The sequence below is a fragment of the Equus caballus genome, chromosome 8 (genome assembly GCF_041296265.1).
Source record: "Equus caballus isolate H_3958 breed thoroughbred chromosome 8, TB-T2T, whole genome shotgun sequence".
Taxonomy (NCBI): Eukaryota; Metazoa; Chordata; class Mammalia; order Perissodactyla; family Equidae; genus Equus; species Equus caballus.
The window spans coordinates 6382804-6399665 of NC_091691.1; the positions used below are offsets into that span (position 1 = coordinate 6382804).

Consider the following 16862-nt stretch of genomic DNA (forward strand, 5'->3'; position numbering starts at 1 on the left):
AGCACCTGCTATGTCCAGCACAATCGCTCGGGAAGCTGGCTCAGCAGCACAGTGAAGAGCACTCCCACCCGGGGAGGTAAGAGCAGCCTAGATGTATTTGCTGCCTGCTCGTTAGTAAGTTCTTTCACATACATCTGTCTTTTGATCCTCCAACCACCCTGGGAGACAGCCTCCCATTTTATAAATGAAGGACGCTGATGCCTAGAAGGAGCAAAGGTTTGTGCGAAGGAAGAGAACGTGAAAAATGAAAAGAAAATGGATTTTTATCAAGGACCTGCTCCACACCAGCAATCAATCAGTGCGCTTTCACATATATCAACAGACCTTTTCCCTCAAAATCTCTACATGCTGCATTTACAGATGAGGAAACTGGCTCCATTAGGTAACTTAGGAACTCAGTGAGGGGGAGACTCAGATGCCAACGCCCAGTGCTCGGCTCTTGAGTCCAGAGCTCATTCATTCAATCCACACATTCAACCAACAACCATTTCTCCATCATCTACTATTATGCTGCACATTTAAGAACAAAGAGATGAACAAAATAAGCAAGCTTCCGCCATGCTGGAGTGTAAAGGTGCCAGGTGCTGTTGTTGAAGTACAAGGTGCTATGTGAAAATCTACAGGGAATCCTGCTGCGGTTCCCTGGAGAAGCGACACACGAGCAAGGAGCTGACGGATAATGCCCAGGAGTTGGCAAGGCAGAGAGGGCGTGGAGAGGAGGAGTATTCTAGGCAGATGGAACAGTGAATGCAAAGGATCTGAGCTGCAAGAGTTTGTGATATTCCAGGTGGCTGGAGAAATGGCTTGGGGCCAGATCGTGCAGGACCACATGGGCTGTGTCCAGAATTTGAGAAGTTCAAGTCACCAGACGTCTAAAGAGTGGTAGGCACAATCAGAGTGGTTTTTTAAAAAGACTCTAGCAGGGGCTGGCCCATTGTGGTTAATTTCACACACTCCATTTCAGTGGCCCAGGGTTCATGGGTTCAGATCCCAGGCATGGACCTACACACCACTCAAAACCATGCTCTGGCAGTGTCCCACATACAAAATACAAGAAGACTGGCATGGATGTTAGCTCAGGGCTAATCTTCCTCAAGCAAAAAGAAGACTGGCATCAGATGTTAGCCCAGGACCAATCTTCCTCACCAAAAAACCCAAAAACAAAAAAACAAAACCCTGCCAAGTGGTGAATGGCCTAGAGTGAAAGCATAGACGAGTTAGGAGGCCCTCCTAGCCATGCAAGAGGAAGACAAGATGAAGGAGGGCTGGGCTGACAGTGGCAGCAGAGGGCCTAGGAAGAAGTTGGTGGATTCGCAAACTACTGAGGAAGTAAATCACCAGGGCTTGTGATTAACTCCATGTGGAGAGATGGAGGGGGAAGTGGCAGTACCTGTCAGGTCCCCACTCTGGTCCATAGCCCCTCACCCCCCACCAGCAGGTTAGTGCAGGGCACTGAGGTTAAGGCACCATGCTAAGTCTTATCCTATTGAGCGATGGTTGCTAAGCCTCAATTAGAGGGGTCAACAGAGGCTTTCCTTTGACTTTTTTCAGAACGCCATGACATCTGCGTGCCACAGCTTGGCTCACCCACTTACCAAGATTCACCTCCAACAGCACAAGCCTGCAAGTTCCTGGTATGCTGTACCGTCTGCTCACTAGGCCTGACCGAAACTATCCTTGCTCCTGCCCAAGGGCCTTGAAAAGACATCTTTCTCACAGCCAGACTCTCCAAGACAGTGAATTCTAAAGTCCTCCTCACTGTCTGTGGTTGCCTCATTGGCCACTGAGGCCCCCGTGATGGGGCACGATTGCCCAGCCGAGGACAGGACTGCTGCTGCTGGGAACCAGGCTGGGGACGGAGATGCTGCACGTGGCACTTTATTCCTGCTTCTGATATGTACAGGTATATACAGTTGGTGTGAGCCTATGGTACACTATTTCACAAAATTATCTTACATCCTCTGCACACTTCTGGGCAGGGAGCGGCAGATTCTGCTCCGAATGGCCCACGGATGGTGGAGGAAAAGGACGCTTACAGGAGCCACCCCCTCTCTGAGGACATTCTTGGGGGCTGCCTGCCCCTTTCCCCAGCACTGAAGCCCTCCCTCGGACCATCTGGGCCTCCCACCTGCTCTCAGCACTAGCTGCTTCCAAAGACTTTCTCTTTGAGTGGAAGAACACTTGTGGGGGAAAGAAGCACTGGCCATGGCCCCCACCCACCCACAGTGGCAAACTGACCTCTGGTGCCCAGAGCCTGACTGATCCTATTGAATATCAATAGCAAGACCAGATCGCCCTATCCTCTGACCCCAGCGCAGCCTGGCCTCATGGGGCGCTAGCATGCATCTTCTCCAGGCAACCCGTCCAGAATGTGACCAGGCGGTTGTCGCGGTTGATGCAGAAGTCCGTGAAGTCCTTCAGGAGCCGATCAGCAAACTTCTCGTCCCCCGTGGCGCTGGAGCGCCACGTCTTGGTCAGCATGGTGTTGTAGGCCCAGTTGTAGCCCACCCGCTCCTCGCAGAACATGTTCTGGTTGGTGGAGCTAGTGGAGTTCCGCCGCCGCCGCTGCTGCCCTGAGAACTTGCGCTTGGAGTAGGGCAGCTGTAGGAACACCGTTCCTGAAGAGAAAGAGGACTGGTTCGCAACCACCAGGTTCTGCCACCATAGGCTCAGTGCACAGGCAGAACCCCTGTGCACAGGCTAGGCCCCTCTCAGGGTTCACGTTCCTGCCCCAGGGGCCCACCTGGCCGTGTTTTGCCCCGAGCACCTCACCTGTAACGTGGATGTATTGAGGCTTGTTCTCAGCGGGGAAATTAAAAGCAGAGGCAGAATATTTATCTTGCACAAACCCAAACCTAAGGTAAGGACAGGAAGACACACTGATTAGGGCCTCCCTAGCTAAAGCAACAGGGGAACGTGGCTAACCGGACTCTCTGAAGGCCTGGGCTAAAGGGATCTGGAAAGCTCTCTTTCAAGATGGAACAAGCAGGCTGCTTATTTTCACCCTCACCACTTCCAGCCACCCCTTTAATGGCTCATCAGATCTCCACCCCCACCACCTCCCAGCCCCGCAGCCTCCGTTCATCTCCACAGTGGCCAACAGCCCTCTCACCTGCTGTCCCCTTCCTTATCTAGCCTTCATCTCTGCCTCACCACCCCCTCCCTCCTGCGCCCCCCTAGCCATCCCATCAGACCCTCCCACCGTGCCCACCCCCATACTTGAGGCTGTCAACTCCTCCAGGGAAGGGTCCTCATCTTAATTCACCTTGGCCACCCCTCTCCCTCCTCACTGTTCTCCCACACTAATCACAAAGTAGATTCTCAATAAAGGCTTTGAATTGAAATGGAATGTATCTTAATTGAAATCCTTTTCTTAAAAGTGAGGAACACCAGTCTGGGGCTCTCCGCTTCACCGTGTTCTGGAAATGGGCAGGAGGAGCCATTTTTCATCTATGGCTTGTTCCATTCCACTTCTCGTCTACGGCTTGTTCTATTCCTGGTTTTTCTATTTCCATAAGGCACATTTATTACAGCTCTACCTGCTAAGTGCTGCAAAGGACGTGTTAACAGATGTGGCTCCTGCCCTGAGTCTGAGGGGCTTATGTAATGAAGGCAGGGATGGAGGCAGAACTAAAGGAGGTAAAATGCCTGTCTCCTTTCCTGGACTGAGTTCCTCAGGGAGGTGCTGTGTGGCATCCTCTATAAAAGCTGCTGGCTTTACACTGGCATTCGATAATTATTTACTGGAGAAGACATGAAGTCAGATATGCAAATTAAATGGAAGGCTAAGAGGCACTACAAGCTCCGTCATCTATAGACTGATTCTATCATGTGTGGGAACGGCTCTGGATTTTGCCTTTCTTCCCCTCTACCTTCCAGTCAAGGCTATTTATGTACTCAGCATGGATTAGCCTGGCCAGATTCTTGCTTCCTTCCTTCCTGAAGTCACCAGGAAAGGCTTTTATTCTTAAAAAGGCAATTTAACCACATGGTTCTTGGCCCCCTCACTGTCCACTCAGGGAGCACATGAGCCAGGATTGCAGTGGGGGTAGGGGGGCTCCAGTCCCCGGGATGGGATGTACTAATCTCATGCCAACTGCCCAAAGATGGAGGAGGAGCTGGGAAGCCATGGCAGAGGGGTCCAGGGAAGCTGCATACTTTTCTAACTCTTTCCTAGATGGATCTTATGGGCAGCCTAATGTTTCATTTCAGAGTCACATTCCCACCTGGAGTCCACTCTATGCAAAAGCTACATATTGAACAACTCTTCCAGACAAGGCACTTTACTAGGCCTTGTGGAAGGAAACAAAAATGAGAAAAACGCATACCCTTGTCCTCCAGGAGCCCCTAAACTAGTGTAACAGATGGACAGAGTGCAGTGGGAAAAAAGGAAGGAGGGATTCAGACTGGAGGGACCTGGGAATCCCAGTGGAGCAAGACTGACAGGTGTAGAAGGGAGTGGGCGCTTAGGGGGAAGGTGGGGGAAGGGGTTTAAGTGGGGAAGTGGGAGGGGGCTGGGTGGGGAGGCAGGAGCAGGTTTAAGCGAAGGGACACACAGCAGAGCCCTGTGCAGTGATCCATGGGGACTGGACAGAAGACGCGAGGAAATCAAAGGTGGAAAAGCAGGCTGAAGAGGAAAGGGCAATATTTTAGAGAAGACATGACTGGGATCTGGACTGAGGTGGATCAGGAAGAGGATGCTGTGAAGAAAAAAGCAGATTTGACAACTACAGGTCATGTTCTGAGTGATATCCAGCCAGCAAGGTACAAGAACTGCTCAATGGCGTATGAGGTAAGCAGTGTCAGACCCGCCTACGAACTCGTCAGTTGGCTGGGGTCTTCCTAATAATTACTGTCTACTGAGGGCTTACAAGGTGCCAGGAACATCAGAGAACCCTCCCAAAACCCCTACAAGAGGTGAGAAAACAAAGGTGGAGCAGTTCCAGGACTTACTGATGCGTCCCCAGCCAGACGCTGGTGGAGGCAGAGGCGAATCAGGCCTCTCTGCTGCCCACATCATTGCCCGTTTCTGCCAACCACTACACTCCCCATCTTCTGCCCTGAATCAGCACCTTCTCCTACTGGAAGGAGGAAACTAGCAGCCCTGGCATTCACCCCACAGCTTTTACTAAGCATGGAAGCTAGGTCGTAGCTTTCTATGAAGAAAAGGGCAGAATAAGGTCTAAGGCAGGGTGGGGATCACTTGCGTGAGGGGAGGCTGAAGAGTCTGGACTTCATCCTGAGGCTGTGTGGGATGGTGGGGGTGCTAACAGTTGAAGACACTTGAATGAGATGATATGACACTCAAGAAGGTGCAGGAGAGGAGGTGAAGCCAGAACAAAGGCTTTGTTTTCACCATGGTTCACGAGAAGCAGCAAGTGGACGCTGAGTTAGTGATGTTCTGGAGACCAAGCTGTACTGGCCTGAAGGGTAGGGAGCTAAGCCTTGGAAAGGTTTTCCCTGGCGCACACACTAGGTGCCAGTGGGTATCTACTGACTCATCTATTGCTTTTTAAGTATTTATTGTCTTTTCAACATTTGTCAAGGGGCTCTTGACAAATTTTACAGTTTTTTGTCTCATGTCATCTGCGGGATAGCTTGGCTCAGGGTCTTGGAAGCTAAGGAGGGAGCTCTATGCTCTCTCCTCAACTGGACAAAGAAGGAATTGAGGTTTGAAAAACAACAGCTACAGGAAATGGAGAGGTAGTGCTTATCTTTGAAACCAAGGCAAAGGGTCTCATCAGAGATAAGCAGTTTATGTGTCATTGGTGGACTAGATCCATTTCTCCAGAGATGAAACAAACCGGGTTTTGCTTTGGTAACTGCTATTCAAGACAAATACTGATGCCTTCCCACCATTCCCTTTTGCTAAGGGACAAACCTGTGTGCAATGGCTTCCTGGAAAAGGTGCATTCGATCCCAGTATGTTTCTGGTTCAAAGCCTGAAGGGAAAAAAAGAATAAATGCCGAGTTATGATCCCAAGCTTTGTAATTCTCCCTAGGTCTGGCTCTCTGTACCCTTCACTGCTCTTGGCAGTTCTTCCCCCTTGAACTCAGCTCAGCTTTTCCACACCACCTGCTTTTGGAAAGAGCAGCCTCCACCCCAAGGAGGGACATCCTAAAGAAAGTGAAAGCCATGTGTTCCCACCATCCCTTCCCCCAAGCTCTATCAGGATCTAGACAGGGGATGAATGAGTCCTTGAGAACCAGTGTGAGGTACCAAAACTTGAAGTAAGACTCATTTTAGTGACTTCCTATTGCAAAGGTGGAAAGGAGCATGACATTAAAGTACAAACAGAAAACAGGCTTTAAATGCATGTTACCTGCTTCTAAGGAGCAAGAAAAAATATTTTTTTTATTACTAATACTCCATTTCCCTTCAAGGAAAGGCAACATTACAAGCTCCATTTTAGGGGTGAGGAAATTTAAGCAAATATAAAATGAGTTTTGGAAATGTGGCTGGCTGGGGAGGGGAGCCAAGTAGACAAGTGTCCTCCCCCATCGCCCACTTCATTGCTCTAGCTTCGCTGCTTATGCAGGGCTGGTGTGAGGATCAAGAGCTGAGTGAGGAGGTGGGAGGGCTGAGGCAGCCTGTCACAGCTACAGGCAACAAGCCAGGGCTGCTCTCAGGGCTGAGGGGCTGAGGGTTGGGCAGCAACTGCACAAGACACCCCCCAGACCAGGGGTGCCTGTGATGGTTCATTACTCCCTCCACATTTGCAATTTTCTATCAAGGATAGAGTCGAGGATTCTGGGCAACTAAAGAACAAGAAAGGAAAAAAGACTTCGACTTTAATAGGAAAAAGCACACAGACACAGCAGATTCTTGTCAAATTTTTAAGATTTTGAATTTACTGTTATCAGAACGGGAGATAACAGGAAGAGAAGTGATACAGGGGCAAGAAAATCGATTTTTAGATTCAAGTCCTTATTCCTTTAAACTAGGACTCTGTTCTTTCAGCTGTAACCATGGCAACCAACAGAGGATGCTGGTCGTGAAGACTGGGTTACAACTGGCAGGGAAAACCATCAGCTCACACAAAAATGTCCTCCGATGCCAGCCCTGCCAGCAATCCTGTGCTGTTATAGTGAAGGTGGAAAACCTCGCAAGAGTCTTTGGATGGTGTGCCGTCCCCTCAACATACTAAAAATAGCAGCATGAGGCAGTGCCCGGCCTAGAGTCGTCAGATATGAACACAATCATCTGAAATTTCAGGACTGCAAAAATGGTTGTCTCTCAGCCACAGTGAGGTTGAATGAGAATGTGTGTGCGTGTGAAGAGCATGCTGTAAACTCCAAGGATCACGGACTCTATGGCCTCCAGTGGCTCTGTGGGGCTCACCTAGAACCCCAACTCTCACTTAAAAGATTGTGTCTATACAAAAATGTCTTCCACGATGTAAACAAACGAAGAACACACAGACGGGCCCCTTGGAACAAAGCTGTTTAAACCATGGAGGCAGCCTGTCATAGGGAAAGCTCAGGAACACTCAGCTTGACCCCCTACCCCAACCTGGCGAGACCTCTCACTCCCAGCTGGTTCTCTGCCAACAACCATGACACAGACTTACAAGGGCACCAGGAGAAAGCATCTCCTGTGCATCAGAAGTTTTTTCTTTCACATTTATAATTCCTATATCTGAGAACTCAAGAGTTCCTGATGTATTATCGGTAGCAACTCTAGCTTTTCGTTTTAAAAAAGATCATCTGTGAGCTCATGGAAAGCTTTGTAGCAGCTATTTATAGGCTCATCGCAGCGAGCACTTGGTGATAGAAAGTTACATGCTGTGTGAAGTAAGCTCATCCTTCCATCTGTCCTAAACCTGCCCTCAGAGTTCTGGTGGACTAGGGTGGAGCAGCAGGGCGGGGTCGGTCCCTGTGTGCTTCTGTTCCACGGACAGCCCTGTTCCAGGGGCAGGGCTCTGATCAGGGTCCTGCTGTTCTCCTCTGAGCCTCCTCCTGCTCTGTCTTCTTGAGATGTGGGACTCGAGCCACATGCAGTGTTCCAGGTGCTGACATGCCACAGCTTTGCACAATAGGACACTGTTTCCTGTTTTGCTTTCAATGCCTCCCTTTTTTGGCCTTTTTGCATGAACAGCAGATTCAAGCCTCCTGTGAGGCTCACATTCCTGCAGGCCAAACCAGTTAGGCAGGAGCACAGAAGGGAGAGTGTGGGGACAGTACCAGGCTGCTTGTTATTTAAAGAGTAGAGCGTCTTCTCCCATCCACCATTCCACCCCAGGTCTTATGAGGGTCTTCCTGAATTGGCAAGGCAGCTCTAGCCACTCCCATTTTAAGACTAAGGAATTTGAGGCTCAGAGACATTAGGTGACTTGTCCAGGGTGCCAGCCACTAAGTGAAGAACCAGGATTAAAACCCAAATCCTTTCGGCCCCTTTTCCAAAGATTCCTGTTTTTCACTAGCTTGTGTGGATTAGATACCTAGAGAGGTGTCCTTGGGGGAGGGAGTCTTACTCTCTTTGCAGACAGAACCTCCAGAGGGGAGTATCTCTTACTGTCAAACAGGTGCTCACTGCCCTCCTTCAGCAGGCAGCTGATGTTGAGCGGGATGAAGAGCTGGGCTCGAAGTGGATCTCCATACAGGTAACTGGGCAGCGCAAAGGGACCCTCCAAAACCGGGACCAACAAAAAGCCACAGGAGGTGGCTTTTCGATGCCAACCCTGGACCTGGTGGAAAGCACAGAAACAATGTCATCTCCAGGTTCATTTAGACAAGAGAAAATACTTCCCACGGAGTGAACATGCCAGAATGGAAGCATGCATAATGATTGGCATGTTCATTTATTAATGTTCACTGGCACCAACCAGTCCTGGGCAGGAAAAAGTGCAGTGTAACCTTCCGATGAATTCTCAAGAAACTGTGAGTTAGCACACAGTTCCTTTTCACAGCTCAAGCTTCTGCAACCTCAGTGTTTCTTCGGGGAAGAGACTGGAGAGAGCTATTTCTTGCCTCTTCAAACCCCTTCTCATTCTATAGGATGTTGGAGGAAGGTCACGGGATATAGGTTAAGTTCTTCTAATTTTGTCCTTTATCAAAAATTTACTAAGTCGAAAGTATCAAATAGGAAAACAATCCACTGAGAGGGACGTGACTCAGGGAGGAAGATGACTGTGGTGGCCTCTGGCCAAAAGCGATAAGCCCTGACCTCGCGGAAGGAGAGCCGCTCTCCGGCAAACTCCCAAAAGCTGTCTGTCCAAAGACTGACCAAGAATGAAAGTTACTGGGGTATAAAGACAAACCTCCCTACCAATAATATTTTCTTAGGGAACCGTGGCAATTTTCCAGGTCTTAAGATACATTTTTAATCATAAAACTAATGTGTATATATATTTTAAAAGCTAATGCATATGGCTCTGGCACACAGATGATATTTGTGACAAATATTATTCCAAAAAAATACAGTTTGGGCCATACGTCAACTTAAACAGGTATGATTATGTTAAAAGTCGAAAGGGACCACTCTTAGCTTTTCTCCCAGGAAGACTCATAACAACCACCAAATCACTAAGATCTCTGTTTGACCAAAATAACTTCTAAGACCTAGTCAACCACTTTTTTATTTTATGTAATATTTATCTTAATAAAATGTGATTTATAACAAACTTAGACATTGTCTTAATAACTAACCTCCACTGGAGATTTCCAAAAACTTAACAAAAAAACGATAAAGAGATTAGCAGCTTTCAGTGGGTTTTACATGAATTGATGCAAAGAGTGTGTTTTTAAAAGATAGCTGCTAATTCTTCTGAGGAAATAAATACTCCTTTCCCCGCCAAACTGTAACTATATGTGTCAGAGGGTTAGCTCTGGCTGGAGGGAGTGGTCATCTCGGTGTCGACCAGCTGGGGAAGAGCTGGTGTCCTCTGCAAGCTGAGCAGGACGGGCAGTTGGGCATCTTTTTTGTTTTGGACCTTAAGAATCTTCTCCTGCTGAGAGTCTCTGCAAGGGAAGGGTCCTCAAAGATACGAATGTCTTGTGGAGGCAGACTGGGGCTAGGCAGACAGAGACCTGCATAAATCTCTTCCCCAAGATACCACGTCTTGTGGGACAAAACTTGGCCTACGAGCCCTGGACTAAAAGGTCCTCTATGTTGCCAGCTAGCACTGCACTCATTTCTCTTTGGTCATCTCCCAACTTTTCGTGTACTCTTTTTGAACTTTCCAGCTGCTCTCAGCTGTGCGATGAGATGTTTGGGCCAGTGTTGGAGGGAAGCAGGACTCAGCTGAAGCCACAGAAAAATATTATTTTGGCTGAAGGCGAGAGTGTATAAAAAAAGTAGTAGACTGTAAAGATGGTTAAAGGGGGCTCCTGGAAGATATTGACAGCTTGGCTGAGGCGTGTTTATTCTATAGACACTGGGACTGGGGATGGGGGTAGCCAGGCTTCTTAGGGCAGGAGCAATGAATGACCTGATCAGACAGAAGAGCCAGGGCAGACTAGGAGGAAAGACAGGCAGAAGACCAATTAAAACAGGGCTTTTCAACTTCGGCACTTGTGACATTTCAGGCTAGTTAATTCTCTGTTGTAGAGGCTGTCCTATGCTATGCATTGTAGGATGATGAGAAGCACTCCTGGTCTCTATCCACCAGGTGCCAGTAGCCCTTCCCCACCATTTGCCACAAGTAAAATGTTTCCAGATATTGCTAAATGCCTCTCTGGGGGTAAAATCACCCCTCTCACCCGGTTCAGAACCAGAGCTATAAGTAGTGACATTCATTAACAAGGGATTGGTTAAGTAAACGATGATAAAAACAAATAGAATATTCTGCAGCCCTTAAAAACAAGGCAAAATGAAAACAAAAAACCCACCACCAACAAGGCAGACTTATTTAAACTGATATGGAAGATACATAGGTAATAGGAAAAACACAATGTAAATAGTATGTATCCCACGCTACTATATCTGTTTGGAAAAAAAAAAAGGCAACAAGGTTTGGCATGTGGAGCAAGTCTCTCTGGAAGCACACTCAGCAAAGTGGTAGGGTGGGTGCTTTTAGATGCAAGTCCCAGGGAACAGGGTGAGGGTGGGAGAGAGACTGACTTTCTACTCTAAACCAGTTGATGCTCAACCAGGGGCAATACTCCCCCCTCCCTGGGGACATGTGGCAATATCTGGAGACATTTTTTGGTTGTCACAAGGAGGATGTCCTACTGGCATTTAGTGGGTAGAGGTCAGGGATGTTGCTCAACATCCTAGAATGCTCAGGACAGCCCCCCACAACAGAGAATTACCTGGCCCTAGAGGTCAGCAGTGTCAAGGCTCAGAAACCCTGACCTATATCCTTTCTGACTGTTTCAAATTTTTATAAGGTTTAATTTTTTTTAAGAGGCTATTTCAATAGTCCAGGTGAAAGGTAATAGGAGCCTGAGCTGAACAAAAAAAACGTGACATGAATCTCTACTAAGCATCAACCGGGCCCCTCTGCAAGGTGAGCCAAGGCCCCTTCACAACACGAGGAGGTTCTCACCATCTCAAAGAGGACGGCAGCGGTCACCGCCATCCAGTGGAGCTTGATCTCGAAGGCCGCATTCAGGGAGAAGTTGCCATGGTAATAACAGCTGCACCACTCCAGCCGGTCTGTGCGGTTGTTCACGTCCACATCCAGGGTCACAGTCCTCTGCTCTGGGACAGTGGCAGCTAAGTCAGCATGTAGGAGGGGCCACAAGAGAGAGGGAAAAGGAGGAGTGGGATGAGAGAGGAAGAAGAGACAATTAAGTATCCAGATATGAAACTGCAGAATCACCTAACAGAAAATCACAGATTCTAGAAGCTTCCTGGAAATCATCCACTCCAGGGGTTGGCAAACTTTTCTATAAATGTCCAGATGATAAATATTTTAGGTTTTGCAGGTTTATGGTCTCTGTTTCCACAACTCAACTCTGCCATGATGGTACAAAAGCAGCCATAGCCATTACCCTAAAGAATGAGCTGGCTGTGTTCCAATAAAACTACCTAAAAAAACAGACGAATTTTCAGGGCAGTGAAACTACTGTGTATGATATTACAACGGTGGACACACGTCAGTATACATTTGTCAACACCCATAAAATGTACACCAAGAGAGAACTCTAATGTAAACCATGGACTTTGGGTGATGATGTGTCCATGTGGGCTTATCGATTGTAACAAACGTCCCATTCTGGTGTGGGATGTTAATACTGGGGGAGGCTGTGCATACGTTGGGACAGAGAATATATAGAAACTGTACTTTCTGCTCAATTTTGCTGTGAACCTACAAGTGCTCTAAAAATAAAGTTTATTATCAAACAAACAAATGCAGATGGTAGGCCAGATTTGGCTGGTGAAACCATAGTTTGCCTCCCCCTAACCTAATGCAACCCCTTCATTTACAGATAAGGAAATAGCAGCCCATGGAGGATAAATGCCTTGGCCAAGATCACAGAGTCAGAACCTCAGCCAGGCTGAACACCAGAACTTCCAATTCCCATGAAGGTACACAATGGGACAAGCAGCCTAGACTACAGTGACGAGGAAGTCTTGATTTTCTGGTTTCAACCCAGGAAGGCAATAGTTCTATAATCTTTTCCCAAGAAATGAAACCCCATAAAGAAGCTAAATGCCCTCTTCCATCAACTATGTGTTGTTCAAAGATTGCAGGATAGTATCAAACCAGCTCATCCTACCTGGGACTCCTGCTCAGAAATCCTACTCAACTAAGACAGGGATGTTCTAGAGACGGGTCAGAGAATCAAGTTCCTGACCAGACTAAAGGCCTGAAATAGGCTCAGAAGTAAAGGAAAGGGGCCGGCCCAGTGGCCAAGTGGTTAAGTTTGTGTGCTCTGTTTTGGTGGCCCAGGGTTCTGCTGGTTTGGATCCAGGGCGCAGACCTGGCACCGCTCATCAAGCCATGCTGAGGTGGCGTCCCACATAGCAGAGCTAGAAGGACCTGCAAGTAGAATATACAACTTTGTACTGGGGGAGCTTTGAGGAGAAGAAGAAGAAAAAAAAAAGATTGGCCATAGATGTTAGCTCAGGGCCAATCTTAAAAAAAAAAAAAAAAAAAGAAGTAAAGAAAAGATCAGAGCTCTGCTCTGCCTGGCTGGGCAAAGGGCGTCTATAAACTATTATCGGCCCCTCTTTCTCCCCTGCCCCCATGAACTCAATGGTATTTCTTTATCTAAAGCAGTCAGCTTAGTTCTGGGTTTTGCAGGTAAAAGCCATGCATGGCTTTTATCACTGACAAGGACAAAACGGCTCTTGAGTCAGCAATTTTAACAAACTTCTGTTGGGAGGTAGTGGAGCTCCAGCTAGGACACTGAATGGCACCTAGGTAGACTGATACTCAGCTGCTAGGTATACAGCTTATCATCCTCTCAAAACCAGAACATGCAAAATGGAAAGCATTCTTGACCTGGAGTCAGGAGATCTAAGCTCTGCCATTTATTAGCCATGTGCCCCTGAGAGCGTTGCTTTATCCCTCCTGGTTTAGTTCCTGGTCTGCAAACAGATAGTGCCCACCCAGCCGCTTCACAGAGGAAGGGTGAGGATCAAGTGAAAAACAGATGAGAAGGGGTCACGGATTCCCCCCACCTTCTTCTCTGGCCACCCTCACTTGTAACTCCTCTTTTCCTCCTGCTCCTGTTATTCCTGCCTCCTGGTTTAAGCCATGAGCTCACCAAGGCTCAATCTGAGGCCTGTCCATGACACTCATGGACCCTGCTTAGCTGTCTGACACTTAAGGCCGAAGAACTTGGTGGCTCTGATGCTAAAAGTCTCATCAAAACTAGTTTCTGTCTCTGCCTTGTGTTCCTGATTCATGACACAACCAGAGCAACTCTTTACTTAACAGCCTAAATGAAAGGAAGAAAGCTTTGCTCTCTGATCTTGGACACTGTGTATTCTGCTCCCCGCCCCCCCCTCACCGAGCTGAAAACACCAGCAGTGACCTCTGCTAAGCATCAACCGGGCCCCTCTGCAAGGTGAGCCAAGGCACATCTTTTCTTTCCCATTTGGCATATCAAGTTCTGAACTGGCTGGTCTGAGGAAGCTCAAGGAAGTGCACTGTTCAGCCAAATAAGTTATAGGCTCAAGATATCACTGTCTTCCAACTCCAGGGGTTCGATTTGACAGTACGGATGCTGCCAGCAGGCTTATGATGTCGACAAAGCTGTAGGCCCAGCTGAGTCACAGCTTTCAGTGAGTTCTCTGAATCGCTACTTGAGCTCCATGAGAAATGACTTATTCACCTTGGGACAGGGAGATATGGCGAGTCAGTAAATATGTGCAATCCAGAGGAGAGCAAGCTGAGCATTCTTCACCTGGGTCACAGTGAGGGGGCTATTAATGACCCAGAGAGGATATCACTGTCAGTAGAGAAAAGAACGAAATCTCAGGGAGGGGACTGAAGCTCAACACAACCACCAGAGCTGCCCAACGACAGAATGAGCCGTCTCAGGAATTAGTGCCATGTTGGTGGGAATTTTCAAAGAGCACTTGGCTCCCCACTTATCAGGAGTGCTATAGAAAACATTCAAGCATCAAGGTTTGGATCAAGGCGCTCTACAGCCCCTTCTGAATCCAAGATCCAGTTGGTTGCCAGGAAAAAGCTCAAAAGCAAAAGGTGTGTGAGTGGGCTTAAAGGATGCGGTGTTGCTTCTTCCAGGGTCCTAGATGCCCCAGCAGCTTTATAGCTCAGTGACACTGGATGACAGGGGTGGGGGAGTGGGAGCTACCACGGGCCAAGTCAGAGAGGACCATGTGCCATCGTCAAGCATTTCAGTACAGCTTTCTGCTGCTAAACTCCAATTGAGAGTTAGAAAAGTTTAAAAAGGAATACATCAAAAACAAAAAAAAGGGAGCAGGTTATAAATGATAGAATAGGCCTTCTTCCCCCTATAAACCACGTTAATTTTTTTTTCTGAGAAAAAACTCAACACTGAAGATAGTTCAATTTAAAGACAACAACTCTTTCTCACTTAAGTAAATGACAAAGTGAAAGTCTATATTCCATCCTGAAAAAATGCTGGGAAGAAGTATCTTGTATCCTAACACAAAGGTCTGAGGGATGCTACCGGATAGAATTAGTTGTAATAATCCCATATCAGGTTTAAAAGGAAAAGAAACCCACTTCCATGGGAGGGGTGATGGGATAGGAAACGGATAGAGTGACATTCCACCGTAACAATTATGGGAGCCATTGAAAAACTAATAAAAGGGTGTTTTCCCAGAAAACATGCAAGATTCTGCCTAGTTTCAGAATCACTGACCCCTTAACGCCCATGCGCAGACCCCAGGTGAAGAACGTCTGCTTAATAAACTACCTGCTGTAGATGTAAATCGTCTCTTTTCCCCCACTCTCCCTCTTTTGAAGTATGTGACATATTTTTCCACATGCTGCTCCTCTTTAAGAAGAATTTTCTTCTTAAAGCAACTGAGAACCAAAGCTAAAGTGAAATGATCTGGATCTCATCTTGAGCTTAGGACTAGGGCAGTCAAGAGAGTCCTACCAGCCTGAAGGGAAAGACTTTGAAAATGAGGATGTTCACATAGAAACTGTCAAAATAGCCTCCAGAACCAAAACGATGATGCAAAGGGACAGTTCCTGAAGCATCTGCCAGAATCAGTGACTCTAACCAAGGCAGAAGTCAGCAAACAGGCTTGACTATACACACACCTCCGTGACACCCAGCTGTCTGTGCCCTGGCTGGTAGCATTCTCAACAGAATGAACAGTAGAACCACTGTCTTTCCGACAATTTGACAGTTAATTGCTTAGTGTCAGAAGGTTTGCTGACTCCAGACCTAATGTTCCAAATTCAACTTTCCCCAGTTCTGCCAAACTACATTCATTCATTATAGGTGCTGGGACAGCCAGTGAATGAAACAAAGTTCATCCCCCAGCTTAAGTCCTTGTGGAAGAAGAAAAAGATACTAACTGTGCAAATACAGACACAACAGCAGGCAGGCGGTGTGATAAGAGTAAAGGAGACTGAGACGCAGCATTAGGGGCCCAGAGAGCGCAGGGTCGGGTAGTCAAGGAAGGCCTCAGGGCAGCGGTGGGGGGAGGCAGCGGGCAGGAACAGTGCCGCAGGCAGAAGGAAAGAGCCCAAAGCAGCATGGTGCTTGGCATGTTCACAGACACATGGAAGCCAGCGTGAAGCAGAGTGAGCAGGAGGCAGGCGACAGGAGATGAGGCAGAGAGTGAGGGGCCACATCGTGGAGACTGTGCGCTGCTAAGAGTCTGGCTTTTATTCCAGGTGAGCTGGGAGCCTGGAGAGGATCCTGCCCAGAGGAGGAAAGTGATTAGACTTACATGTGAAAGGGGTTCTCTGGTTCCTGCGTGGAAAGTGGATTATGGGGAGCAAGGGTGGAAGTCAGGAGGCCCATTGTGAGGTGACTGCAATAATGCAGGCAGGAGATGATGGTGGCTTGGACCAGGGGTCATAGAGGAGACAGTAAGAAGTAGCCAATTCTGGCTCTATACTGAAGGTAGACATAAGGAAGAGAATTTGCTGATGAATTGGATGAAGGGCGGGAGAGCAAGAGAGAACGAAGCCAACTGAGTTTTCTGTCCTATGTCACTAGACTGAGAAGGGAAGACTAAGAGAGAAGCAGGTGTGTGGGGGGAGGGGCGCAGCAGGAGCTCTGTCTGAACACCTTACATTCAGTCAACTAAGTGAAGATGTCAAGTCAGTAGATGAATGAGTGTCAAACTGGAGGGCATGGTCCGGGGATAGAGACAGATTTGGGATGACCAGGTCCAGGGGTAATGAAGGCCAGCAGACTGGATAAGATGCCGTGGGAAATAGAGATGAGGGTCCAGGCAGAGGCCTAGGTGCTGCAATGTTGAAAGATCAGGAAGCTGAGGAGAAACTAGCAAA

At 47.9% G+C, this 16862-nt stretch overlaps 1 protein-coding gene across 15 annotated transcripts in view; it reads right to left on the reverse strand.

Annotated features, from left to right (window-relative positions):
- Nucleotides 1-245: 245 nt before the first annotated feature.
- Nucleotides 246-16862, reverse strand: part of DEPDC5 (DEP domain containing 5, GATOR1 subcomplex subunit) — a 115784-nt gene continuing 99167 nt past the window's right edge. For 8 of the 15 annotated variants that reach the window (XM_070275272.1, XM_023646822.2, XM_070275273.1 and 5 more), the window contains 5 exons: nucleotides 11490-11659; nucleotides 8516-8687; nucleotides 5882-5942; nucleotides 2773-2855; nucleotides 246-2618 (listed from right to left, as the gene is read on the reverse strand). In XM_070275272.1, the coding sequence (XP_070131373.1) occupies nucleotides 2326-2618; nucleotides 2773-2855; nucleotides 5882-5942; nucleotides 8516-8687; nucleotides 11490-11659 (779 nt within the window). In that variant the 3' untranslated portion in view covers nucleotides 246-2325. The remainder of the gene's footprint in view (nucleotides 2619-2772; nucleotides 2856-5881; nucleotides 5943-8515; nucleotides 8688-11489; nucleotides 11660-16862) is intronic. The other 7 variants (XM_070275278.1, XM_070275275.1, XM_070275277.1 and 4 more) reach the window with 2 other exon arrangements.